The sequence below is a fragment of the Caretta caretta genome, chromosome 24 (assembly GCF_965140235.1).
Source record: "Caretta caretta isolate rCarCar2 chromosome 24, rCarCar1.hap1, whole genome shotgun sequence".
Lineage (NCBI taxonomy): Eukaryota > Metazoa > Chordata > Testudines > Cheloniidae > Caretta > Caretta caretta.
In genome coordinates this window covers 8318692-8330933 of record NC_134229.1, presented here as the reverse complement: position 1 = coordinate 8330933, position 12242 = coordinate 8318692, and the positions used below count along the sequence as shown (strand labels likewise).

At 45.3% G+C, this 12242-nt stretch overlaps 1 protein-coding gene across 1 annotated transcript in view; it reads left to right on the top strand.

Annotated features, from left to right (window-relative positions):
• The window catches only part of CDC42SE1 (CDC42 small effector 1), a 55146-nt gene extending 43735 nt beyond the window's left edge, over positions 1–11411 (top strand). The window contains exons 4-5 of the mRNA XM_048828077.2: positions 3734–3833; positions 5475–11411. Coding sequence (XP_048684034.1) covers positions 3734–3805 — 72 coding nt within the window. The 3' untranslated portion in view covers positions 3806–3833; positions 5475–11411. The remainder of the gene's footprint in view (positions 1–3733; positions 3834–5474) is intronic.
• The last annotated feature ends 831 nt before the right edge of the window (positions 11412–12242 follow it).

The window sequence follows — 12242 nt, the reverse complement described above, 5'->3', positions numbered from 1 at the left end:
TATGGCCAAACAACTATCCTCTTTTTGCAGCCTCTTCAGGAACTCTCTCTTATTCAACTGTCTCCATTCCTGACCGTGGGGGACCTTCCCTCTTGGTTCAGTTCACTGAAAGACAATGTTAAAGAAGGTATCCTCTGATTTCATACAGCCCCCATCCCAGTTGGTATGCTCTAGATCAGTGGTATCCAAACTTTTTTGATCGCGCACCCCTATCAGTAAAAATTTTTGAGCACGCACCCCCTATATATATATATATATATATATATATATATATATATATATGTGTATAAATTATATACATGTACTAATATACTGTGTAAATTACAAAAACATACACACAAAATAGAAATTATAAAGATGAAAAATTTTTAAAAAAAATTTAACGGTGCAAAAAACCTTTTTGCTCTCGCTAAAAAAAAATTAATATTTTTAGTGAGAGCAATATGATTGAATATGCTTTATTATTTTTGAAAATCTTGGTTTAACACTTTGTGATACAGCGGGTGCTCAGGGTGGGGTGCGGGGTCTGGGAGGGCGCTCAGGGTGGGGATGCGGGAGGAGGCTCAGGGCTGGGGCAGGCAGGAGGTGCAGAGCACTTACCTGGGGCAGCTCCTGTTTGGTGCAGGGGGTGTGCAGGTGGCTCTGCGCAGTGCAGCACCACCCCCATGGCCACAATTGTGGGAGCTGTGATTCCCCGGGGCCCTGGCCTGCAGCTCTAAAGCCCCTTTCAGAATGTGGCCCGGAGGACTCGGGAGAAGCAGGGGCAGCTGTGCAGCCAGCAGCTGGAAAGAAGCAGCGCTTTCCCCCTCAGGGCTGCCCAAGTCCAAGTCCCTTAGCATCTTGCAGAAGCAGCCCCAGGGAAGCCAGAGGCCAAAGGTTGGGAAGCGTTGGGTATGGGCTGTGCAAAGGCAGATGTGCTGGCCAGAAGATAACTGGGCCTGATCTTTATTCTCGGGTATGCGGTGGTGGGGAGGGTGGTGGAGTTGTGGGAACTGGGCTTGGAGGGTCTGAGCGTAACGAATGAACCCTAAGACTGGGGATTAACTGGGCATGTTTGTTTTTATGATCAAATGGTTTCACTTGGGGAAAGTGATAGAATAGGTCCACCTGCAAGAAAAGCCACAGTTAAGGCCGTGCTGGGAGTGGGAGGAGGCAGCTAACCCACGGATTCGGCTGGAGCCAGTATAATCTTGTTTTGCAGCAAGGCGGAGACGTGCTGCAAACACAAATGTGGTCAAAGTTAACTCAGCAGATTGGCACATGCTCTGCCCAGGCTTATAGGGTGCTGCCTGGCTGCCTTACATTCTCTTAGTTGGAGTTCTGCTGGGATCTGATCCTGCCAGGTGCTCTGCGCTTCCCCTATGGCTCAGAGTGCCCTCACCTCCCATGAGAAGGGAAGGTGCTCGGCAGCTAGCCGAGGGGGCAGCTAGGGTGGGGGCAGCAGTTACATAACTCCTTTTTCCTCTTGCAAGTGTCAGGTCAGCCTGAGGACGAGTTGTATTTTGCCAGGTTGCTCCTGCCCAGTTCATTAAACCTGCTTAACTCCAAGGGTGGGGCCTGGAAGCATAGAGAGAGAAAGTACAAGTCCATGAGTAATTCTCCTTGGGATCCAGCCTGCCCTTGCCAGGCATGCAGACACAGTGTGCGCTGAAAAAGGGTGGTGAATGATGGCAGTGAACTCACTCGGAACGTAGTGCAGCCGGCACTAAAAATCCTAGGGTCTTTTTGCAAGTGACCTTCACACTGGAGTTTCCTTCTAGAGGAACCAAAGTTTGGGCTTTTTCGGTCAATGGCTTTGCACTGATGCTAATCATTTATCTTCACGTGGTGCTTCCCTAGCTGATGATTTCAATGCGCTTTACATACAGGAATGAACGACTGTCTCCAATCCCCTCAGCTGCGAGGAGGGTCTGTGGTGACCAGTTCCCTCCCGCCTCCCCTTATCGATGGGCTACAGAGAGGAAGTGACTTGCCGCATTCACACATTTGTAGAGTTCGGAGTCAGGACTCCTGAGTTCCATTCCCGGGCCCAGCTGCTCTGATCACTAGATGTTGCTCCCTCCCAGACCTGGGAATGGAACCCAGGAGTCCTGATGGCTAGTTCTGTCTGCTGTGGTCATTGGTTCTCCTGAAATGTGTGGAAATGTTAATGCTGAACAAAGTTGGTTAGCCTGCTAACAATCTCTTTTGGGGTCTATGACCATGACCCAGGGTTAATGGTGCTTATATGGCTCCCTTGCAGCTGAAGAAACAAAGCCAGGCAGGTACATCTTGAAGGTATTAAAGGAATATCACAGGCTCTGCAATAAGTTGGATGGCATCTCCTTGTTCAGCACTTATTCTCTAAGATCCACCAGCATAAAACATAAGCAACATCTCAGCTGGCTGAGCTTAATGAGCAGCTGCCTGAATTTTGAGGGGAGAGAAGTGGCAGGAGACACAAAACTAGGATGCAGGAGGAGAAGAGATGAATCCAACACCGCCACATTAAGCTAGGTGGAGGGTAAGGAGAAACTGCCTCACTAGAGCGCCCTCTCTTTCTCCCATCAGACTCCCAAGAGAGGGGTGCAGGTGGGTTGGGATATTGGGCTTTAAAATCGCATCCTCCTGATATACCATCTCACCTTCCACCCTTAAACCTGATTTAAGTGGACAGTATCTGCAGAAATGCTTTCCGGTCCCAGCAGCACCCAGGTGCCGTGCTAAGAAAGAGCCCCAGCCAGCCCTGCCCTGGCAGGTGGGAAAAGTCAGATAGGAACTGGACCAGGCGCTGAGCACAGAAGGGGCAGGAAACAAACAGCCAGTGTCTCTTCTCCCACCATAGCTAGGTAGCAAAGATCCTCCGATTGAGCAGACAGCCTCGGTGCTTGTAGTGAGCCATGTGTTAGAGTGGCTGCCAGATCCAGGGTTCTCTTGATGCAGTGGCAGGGTGGGAAATGACACATGCAACCGAGCAGAGAAGCCATCTGGCATGTAGGGCAGGATAGGAACCAGAGAGGGCATATCTGAGATCCCACAGAGGCAGAGAACCCCTCTGCGGAAAGCCAGCTATGGCCTTGCTAAAGACACCCCACCACCTCCGAGCTCCATGAGTAGGGCTCCTCTGTGTCCTTTGCATTCTTGCCCAGACGAGGGAAACTCCCAGTGGGAGAAGGGATGCAGATTTTTCCCTTTATGCTCCTCTCCACCATGAAGGGCTTGGAAGCAAACTCTCTGGTGCTGCCCGTCTTCCACCTTGTCAGGTAAGGCAGCACTATCTATCCCCCATCTTTGTGCCAAGCAAAAGTCACTTAGCCAAGATCACACAGCAAATCAGTGGCAGAGCTCAGGCTAGAACCCAGGAATCTGGACTCCCAATGCCTCTTGCTCTAACCACGGGACCACACTTCTCTCACAGAGTTTGGTATGAAACCCAGGAGTTGTAACTCTAAGCTCCTGCCTCTCAACTAGCCTACATGCCCTGCTGTAGCCTGAAGGAAGGAATTCAGGAGTTCTAACTTGCAGAACTCTGCTCAAACCACTCCATGGCAGCTTTGTCCGGCGACCAAAAACACATTCGCAGTAGATGCTGGTTGATTTCAGTGCAGCTCTTTCTAATCCATGCGCAGTACAGCTTGGTAGCAGTTCTTAGCTAGGCCGTCACTAACACAAATGTTCTACCCCTTTGCACAAAAATATCCTAGAGGCGCAGTTTTAAATGACCATGTTTTAAGCGTGCGCACTCTCTCTGCAGACAGGCGCTGTTCAAGAGATGAGATCCAAAGGCGGACGGGAGAGACAATGGAGTAGCTCCAGAGTTTTGTAGCTCTAGCAGTGGAGTGTAGCAACAGAGTGTAAGTACCTTGCTATCTCTGTGAATTTTGGAAGAGGAAATGTCCCCTTCTGCATGATGACTGCACAGAACATACTATCTCAATCAATTAATCTGATTAGGTCCAGATGTAAAATCAGTCAGCCGCTGCACTGATCACTTTTCCGTTTACTGCTAGTAGGCATTACACACTGAGGTCCGGTAGGTTTCACATTAGGGCTGGGGTTTGAGGCCTGAATCTCACTGAAATCCCAGCCTTGGAACCTGTAGGTTGAGACTTTCCAAATGCCCAGTGATCTTGGATGCCTTAATTTTTGGCTGTCCAACTTGAGGCACTCTAAGGGTATGTCTACATCGCACAGTTAGCCCAAGTATGCAGGACCTGGGCTTGCAGACTCAGTGCTTCCAAGCCCGTAATTGAGCGTCCCCACTGCACTGTAAACCTGGGCTTACAATTCCTGGACCCAGGTCTCACAGCTGTGTTTAATGTGTCCATATTGCACTACGCAGACCTTCTAACTCGAGTCTGCAGCTTGAGCTGACCTGAGTCACATTGGGACTCTGGCTCTAACCCACCCTCCTTGGCAGAGTCCTAGTACCTGGATCCTGAGTGCTGGCTGACCCAAGTCAGACTAATTTGGGAGTGGATTGCGTGGAGGGCAGGTTGGGCTCAAACCCAAGTCAGAGGCCAGGCTGAGTGTGCAGTGTAGATACCCCCTAAAGGGGGTGTGGCTGTTCAGAATCTACGGGACCCTCACCTTCTAAAAGTAAAATGGGCACCTTCGTAGTATCTCAAGTTGGGCTGGGTACTTCTGAAAAGCTTGGCCTTAAAATATAATCCTCCCCCAGCTCCATCCTAATCATTTCCTATGTTTACTCCAGCAGTCCGATCTCCAGATGAACAGAGAAAGCACATCCCTACAAACTGCTTAGATCATAATATAAAGCTGGGGGGAAAATAAAAGACCAAACCATATGCCACCTCCTAAGTTCCTTTCTTATAGGGGGTGAAATTCATCCCTCTGCTGAAAATCAGCACAAGACCCCAGGCACCGCTCCAGTCAGCAATTCCCAAACTTTTGGAAGCTGAAATCCTGCCCCTTCAGTAACCGAATCAAACACACACTCTTCCCTATCTGTACCCCACCCTCAGCTGGCGTTAAAGGCAGATATAACTTAATGCAGACATCTGTTTCCCCAAGTCTAGTCTCTGGCATGTCCCATGCGCCTTCTCCTTTCTTACATGCTTTGAACAGTGAAATAGTTAATGATATTGCCATCTGGAGTATCTTCCTTGGCGTCCGAGTTAGCACCAGCACAGACAAATCTGAGAGAGCATTTCCAGCTCTCTGCAAACTCAGGCAGACAGATGCTCTGGTCACATTTAGAAAGTTTGCTTCTCAAGCATAAACGCTAGAGATGTCCGCTTTCATTTTTAGAGACGGCCACTGTCACTGATAAGCCTGTCCATGCTCCCTGGCTAGTCCTTTGTGTCTTCACCGACTCTAGAGGCAGCTCAGACTCCGGGCAAGATTGTTTAAGTGGTGCATAAGCCCTTGTGCTGACCTTCTGCACAGGGATGAAATTCACCCACTTCTAGCAATTCACTCTTCTTCTCTGCCACCACATTTTAACTCTTGCTTTAATCTGTTTCACTTTGCAGGTTCCAGGCTACATCAACAGCCCACACTTGAATTGCCTGTCCGCCAGACAGGCGGAAATACAAATATTTAGCGCTTTATTCACTCAATAACTTATGCAAACTGATCCCAAACTTTGATTTTTTTTTTACATGTTTTCTCAGCATCTAATAAGTTTCATTGAAAGTGCAATGTGGGTTTTTTCTTTTTTTTTTTAATACTGAAAGCTCTGCTCCTAATGGCTCCCCACCCACCCACCCCCCGTGTGAATCCCAGCAGCTTGTGTTTTGCGGTTGTTGGTTTTTTTTTTTTCAGAGCCCTCTAACTCTATTCATGACTATAAGCACAAAAATAACAGCCAAACACCAGTCTATTCAACAGTTTTTCAGCACTGCCGTGAAGAATCAAAAATCAGCCCATGAAACTGTCAAAGCATCGCTTGGTCCCACCATCAGTGGGAGGGGAAAGGACACTGCTAAAACATGTGCTGGTCTTCAAGCTATATGATTTCCTCTTTGGAATTTGAACCAATTTAGGGGCTGATGATCAGGATCGCTGTCAGAGCAAAATACTCGTTTAACACCAATGTGTTCGGCTTAACTGGTTTTTAATAGAACCAGAAAATATTCATGTCCGTGGCTCTACACAACTTAATTAGCCGAGCTTTAAGATGGGAATATTCGTGAGCGATAGAGGGTCTAGCTGTTCGAGAGCGGAACTTCCGAGTGCTAGTCCTGCCTCTGACTTAGATTCCTCTTGCAGCTTGGTCTTAAGTGCTTTCCCGAGTCAAGGCCTTAGGCCTACGTTTTAAAAGGTCTCCACCAATTTTGGGTGCCCAACTTGGAGGCTGATTTTCACAGGTGCCAAGCTTCTGAAGTTCGGGGACGTGGCCCAGCTGAAAATCAGGCTCTTGATGTCACAGGTTGAACACCCAAAGTTAGTAGACTATTTTCAAAAGGGTGGCCTCCCTGCCTCAGTTTCCCCAGCTCATAATAACGTGCCTACCTCACAGGGATGTTGTGAGGATTAGCATTCTGCAAAGAGCTGTCTGTGCTATATAACAGGACTTTTAGAAGGAATGGATTTACCCAGTGATCTCGATACTTCTTCAGGTGCACAATGAAATGCACAACACAGCAATCAACGGCGTACTTAGGAGGACATATTAATGGCCAATATCTTCAGAACTGAATAGTGATTTTCAGGGCCTCAGTTTGGAGACACCTTAATGTGGCTTGATTTTCAGAAAGTGAGGCGCGCCTCTGAAAAACAGCCCCTTTAAAATCCTAAGTCACTTTTGAACAACTTTGGCCTGCGGCTTTAAGACCTGTCTCATGCAGTGTGTGGAACAGTTTTCTGTGACGAGACCAGTCCTGTAAGAGGTGATGCGTATAAACTACAGTCATGGTTGAAAGGGGATCTTCCTCCATATTTCTGTTAGAGATGCCAGTGTGGTACAAACACACACATACGTGGGTTTTTTGTTTCCGTTTTAAGACGGAAAGCTAATTTAGAAGTCCTCAGCTATATCTCGTCTATTTCCACAGTATTAGAACAGTACTGCCAATAGCCCCGGAGGCAAACCCCTAAAGGTGAATTGCCTAGCGATGATTCAGTATCGCCCCGCAAACACGTCTGAAGAATTACGGTTACTACCTCTTTCTGATTGAGTTGTCCTCCAGGAGAGAGCATCCGTCTTCACGAAACTCTACCTGCAATATGTTTCCTCTAAAGTGTACCCATGCCAGCAGGAACTGATCCCATCCAAAGTCACTGTGGATACAGTCAGAATTGTTCTCTTAAGGCCCAGGCCAAAGCCTGTTGATGAACAGAATACCTTGGCTTCAAGGAGCTATGGAGCAGGCTTTTAATAATGTGACCATAAAGTTTTCAATAATGAGAAGTGTGGGCCCAAAGGATAAGGCACACACCGCCTGCTGCAACAATTCCAACACATCCACAGCCAAGGGGAATAAGGCTGCTTTGACAGCAACTCGCTCTAAGTGAAGAGACTTTTCAATTCCCAGAGCATATTTCAAAGTGTTCGTCTCTGGATCTCTCCCCTACATTCACCTTTGAAACTAGTCCCCTGGTACATTCCCCAGAAGAGCAAGCAGCTGATTTGTCTTTCATCTATGGGGGGCATTGCTCCCCATTACCTCTGGCTTACAGGCAATGGGCCCAATTCATCTCTTTACTGGAGTAACTCCCACTGAGCTCAGTGCAGTAACCCTTGATTTATGACCATACACGTGAGAGCAGGAGCTGCCCAGGGTGTAAGCGGGCAGAGCATTTGGTCAATAGCTGTACAAAGCAGGACATTGGCCATAAGGGGAAGGACTAAATCTTGGAACAGCAAATGAATCATTGGGGCCTGACTGGATGTGCAGCTAACTGTCACTACAGCTCTGCTTCAGGATTCCTATCAATGAGTGTGGCAGTAAGTTATTGATACAGTGGACGAGAGCTGCTATGGTTTGGTACAGAGTATAAACATCAGCGTGGTTTACCAAGTGGCTTGGATTGAGAGCACGATAACTGAGAAGTAGCCAAGGACTGCAGAGCTTGCTAGCCTCCCCTTTTAAACAGCCTTGTTTTGTGAAGGGCCAGACGGCTTGTGGGACCTGGTAGTGGGATACGGAGCTTCTTAAATTCTAGGCTGCTCCTACAAATTCAGCCCATGTCAGTAGCCATGGAAAGCTATTGTTAACTATCTAACAGCTGTTTGGTGAGTCTCTGCCCCAGTGACACACACTGCTATTACGATTTCTGGTAGTCTCTAAGGCAAGGCGCAGGTTTGGATGCGCTACGGCAACTGGATTCCCCTCTGGAGCAGAGTGAAAGACACTAGCTGGGCTATGTGTTGTGGGAAGCTTGCCTTGCTGTTGTCCCAGTGGGAGGGAAGATGTTGGTCTCCAAAGGTCCCAATCTGGTGCCTTTTTATCAGCATTAAATTCACCCCAAAATTAGGAAAAATAATCTAAGTTTGTGTTGGGAACTGTAGGCGCTCCCAGTTGTTTCATATTTGTATGTCCCAACATGCTTGTGAGTTAGTAAATTGCAACCACACCTCTTTGTGTATTGTTGCTTAGCTATATACATGCACACTCTGGTCAAAGGTGAGAAGGAAACTGTGTATTGCATTCTGTTTTTTTGCTTCATGTGCTACGCTCTTTTTCACCAGTTTCTGAAAAGTTTTAGGCCTGATTTGCATTGAAAGCAGAAGATATTCTGGATGAAGCTTTGAAAGCTGACCTATGGAGATAAATCAGTTCTTCTGCAGAAAGCTAGTCCGTGCTCTTCCACTGATTTTCCTCCTGTACTGTGTTGCTCTCCTTGGTATTTTATAAATGAACTGCAGATGCTGATTCAGTTTTTCCAAAACCTGAAACTAAAACTTTTGTGCTATCCTGAGTGAGGGTGTCTTTAGAACTGCCAAATGCATTTGTTGACATGGAACAGATTGTCGAAATGGAGATGCTGCCATCCTTTCTATGAGCACATACTGAGGCGAGGTGGGGAGGGGTTAAAATGGTTTGCCCTGAACTGGAGTCTGTCTGATGTACGGTTAAGATCCTGACAGTCTCTGCATTTTTTTTATTTTATTTTATTTTTTTTAGTCCTGTTTGTACATTGAAAGCTAGAAACTTACATAAAGCTACTGTTTAGCTGAGGCTCTGAAAGCCTGTTGCAAAAGCATCTCGTTTGCCTGCTAGTGTTCCTACAAAGTGAAGGGGCATTATTGGTCAGCATGCCAGGTTCCAGTCAGAGGAACAAGCACTCTTCTTTTAGATTTGTGGAAATGCAGAGTGCCTCCATCTAACTCAGTGTAAAATCCAGAATAATACTGATGACAACACTGGATTTACACTACTTTAAATGAGGGCAGAACCTGGCCTTGAATTGGTGACATTTCACACAAGAGTAGGAAACACACCATTTTGTTTGTTGCAAAAGGCGCATCTATTTTTGCAAGCTTTTAGAAGAAGATTTTAACTGCCAGTTACAACCTAATCTCGATCACTCACACAGCTGCAGATCTGGCATCTGACTCTAGAAGAGTTGCTCCAGGTATACCCCGCTGATAGAAATCAAATCTGGCCCTGTGACTTTTTAAAAAATCACTGTCAGGTTAAATCATATTTTAAAACCTCACAACATGAATTTCTGTATTGTTAGATGATTGTAACTGGAAAAAAAATTAAAAGTCAAGTTCACGTTTCACTATTTATGTAGTTTTGATTACTTTGTATGTTTCTCTCAGCTTTGACAGTGAAAATAGGTCATTTTCCCCTTTTGGTTTCTAGTCAGTTTCAGTTTTATGTTCACCGCCACTAGCGGAACACTGCAGTGTACTGCAACCCAGCTACTGCAGGGGGATGTAACGTTTGTGTGGTGGTTTTTGTGTTTTGTTTCAATTTTTTAAATTTTATTTTCTATCTACAGGTGGATATTGGTTTTTAAAAGCTTATTTTTAAACAAAACCTGAGTTTTGGATCCCAATTTGACCTGACAAGTCACTATTAAATGAAAATCATCCCCTCCCTACCAACCTCTCTGGTCCATGGTATCCGTGCAAAACCCTTTCTTACCATGCTCCGCATGTCTGTTTGCGTTGAGAAACAAAGTAAGGACCAATATTCTGCAGTCTTTAAGCGAACCAAACTTCCCATTGACATTAACAAGCACTCCGCTCTTACTGGAGTCAAGGGCCAAGTGTGATATGCTCATTTTAAGGCCCTGATCCTGCCCCATTGAAGTCAGTGGGAGTCTTGCCACTGAGAACAAGCTTTAGCACTAAAAGCCTGAAGCCACAAGAGGCAGGAGGGGCCTCACTCTCTGTTGTCCTGCATATTGTACACTCATTTACATGAATGCAAATATTGCCAGAATAGCAGTGACTTTACATGCTTTAAATAACTGCACATGGTGCAGGATGATGGAGAATGACAAGGACATTTCTTCACACATGAGTAGGAGACAGCAAGGCACCTGTACTTGTGCATTTATTTATCCTCAAGCGTTTCCCAATGAGCAGAAGCAATTGGGCAAATCAAATGGAAAAGAGAGATCTGGAACAGTCTTAGGCAGAGACCAGAATCCCTGTGGATAAAATAATCCTGAAAAACAACTCTCTCATTCAATGCTGCAGAAGCCTGATGGCTTTCTCTGCTCTGCTAAATCCTCTCTTTGCTGAAAGAGTTCTGGAGAACTCTTTTACTTCCTGGCTGTTTTGGAGAACTGGGTCCTGGACCTCCATCACTTGAGCGCCTCAAATTCCCATGGAAGTTTGCGGTGTGCAAGAAATAGAGGATCTGTGGATATTTTTTAATATTTTTTTTTTTTAAGCCACAAGCAAAAAAAATGGCAGAATGGGTAAGAAGGAGGGATACTTTGCTGAATGAACTTACTCAGCTATCATACATTTGGAAAAGATCAACTGTTGGCAAAGAGGAGAAAAAAAAAAGCACAGGCTTTATCACAAGAATCTGGCTCAGTTTTCCAATAACTTGATTTTTAAATAAGTAAGTTGATGATGTAAAATTCTAGCTCCTGCACAAACTATGGATTTCACAGCTGGCCTGTTGAAAACAATCACTCTGATAGAATAGCTGGGCTATTCTGATGTTACCTTAAAAAAAATGTTTTTTTAAAGCAAGAAATGCATTGCATATGAAAAGGTATCACGGCTAAAGAAACTGAGCACTGGGAAGCCATAGCGATAGCTATTCGGTGGATCCCTCTTACAATAAATCCAAATACACTGAAATGTATTTATCATAATCTCTGCTGTACTGAGACACTGTTGTAGAAAATTTACAATTATATTCTTCTGTGCAAAAGGATTTTGTGGAACAGTTGTACAGAAATAGCCTTCTTTCTCTTTTACACACCTTAACTTTTCCTACACAGTGTGTGTTTGTTTGAAAATAAAATAAAAGTTAAAGATTTTTGTCTGACTGCTTGTATGAAAAGAGACTATCATGTTTTGTGAAGTGGAAGGTTGGACTGTCCCTCTGTGTCCTTCCCCCCCCCCCGCCCCTTTACAAATAAACTTTAACTTCTGTTCCATAATTTTCAGTTCCTACTATTAAATATTTATACAGAACATAAGATGCTCAGGTGGATGAAAAAGGTGACATTCTCATTCATGAAAGAGTCATCATCTCAGCTTCCCCTACCTGCTCCCCACTGCAGATTGACCTACAAACTAATTGGTCTGGTAAATCTAAATTAAATCAAGGACTGGCATAGGCTTTGTACAAGGAATAAAAGCTGTAAAAGGGAGTTATGCTAGGCAGGGTAGCCTTCTAGACCAGAGCAAATACAGTAGAACCTCAGAGTTACAAACTCCTTGGGAATGGAGGTAAGAAAAATGCTGCTTTCCCTTTATTTATTTTTAGTAGTTTACATTTAACACAGTACTGTACTGTATTTGTTTCTTTTTTCGTCTCTGCTGCTGCCTGATTGCGTACTTCCAATTCCAAACGAGGTGTGTGATTGACTGGTCAGTTTGTAACTCTGAGATTCTACTGCAGAACGAGCCTGAAGACCTCCCCCTGCTCATTTCCTGTTATTGGTTTAGTAGTGGAACCCATTAACCCTGCTAACAATATAAAACCAGAATTTCTACCCACAAGAAGGCTCAATGCCTGTTGCTGAGCGACAACCCAACAGTTCCTAAGTGAGTTGTTCCAATGGTGAAATACCCACCGTGTTAGAAATTTGCAATTTATTTCTAGTCTGATACAGAATGGGATTTCTTTAGGTGATAAATGGAGCAGCATGTT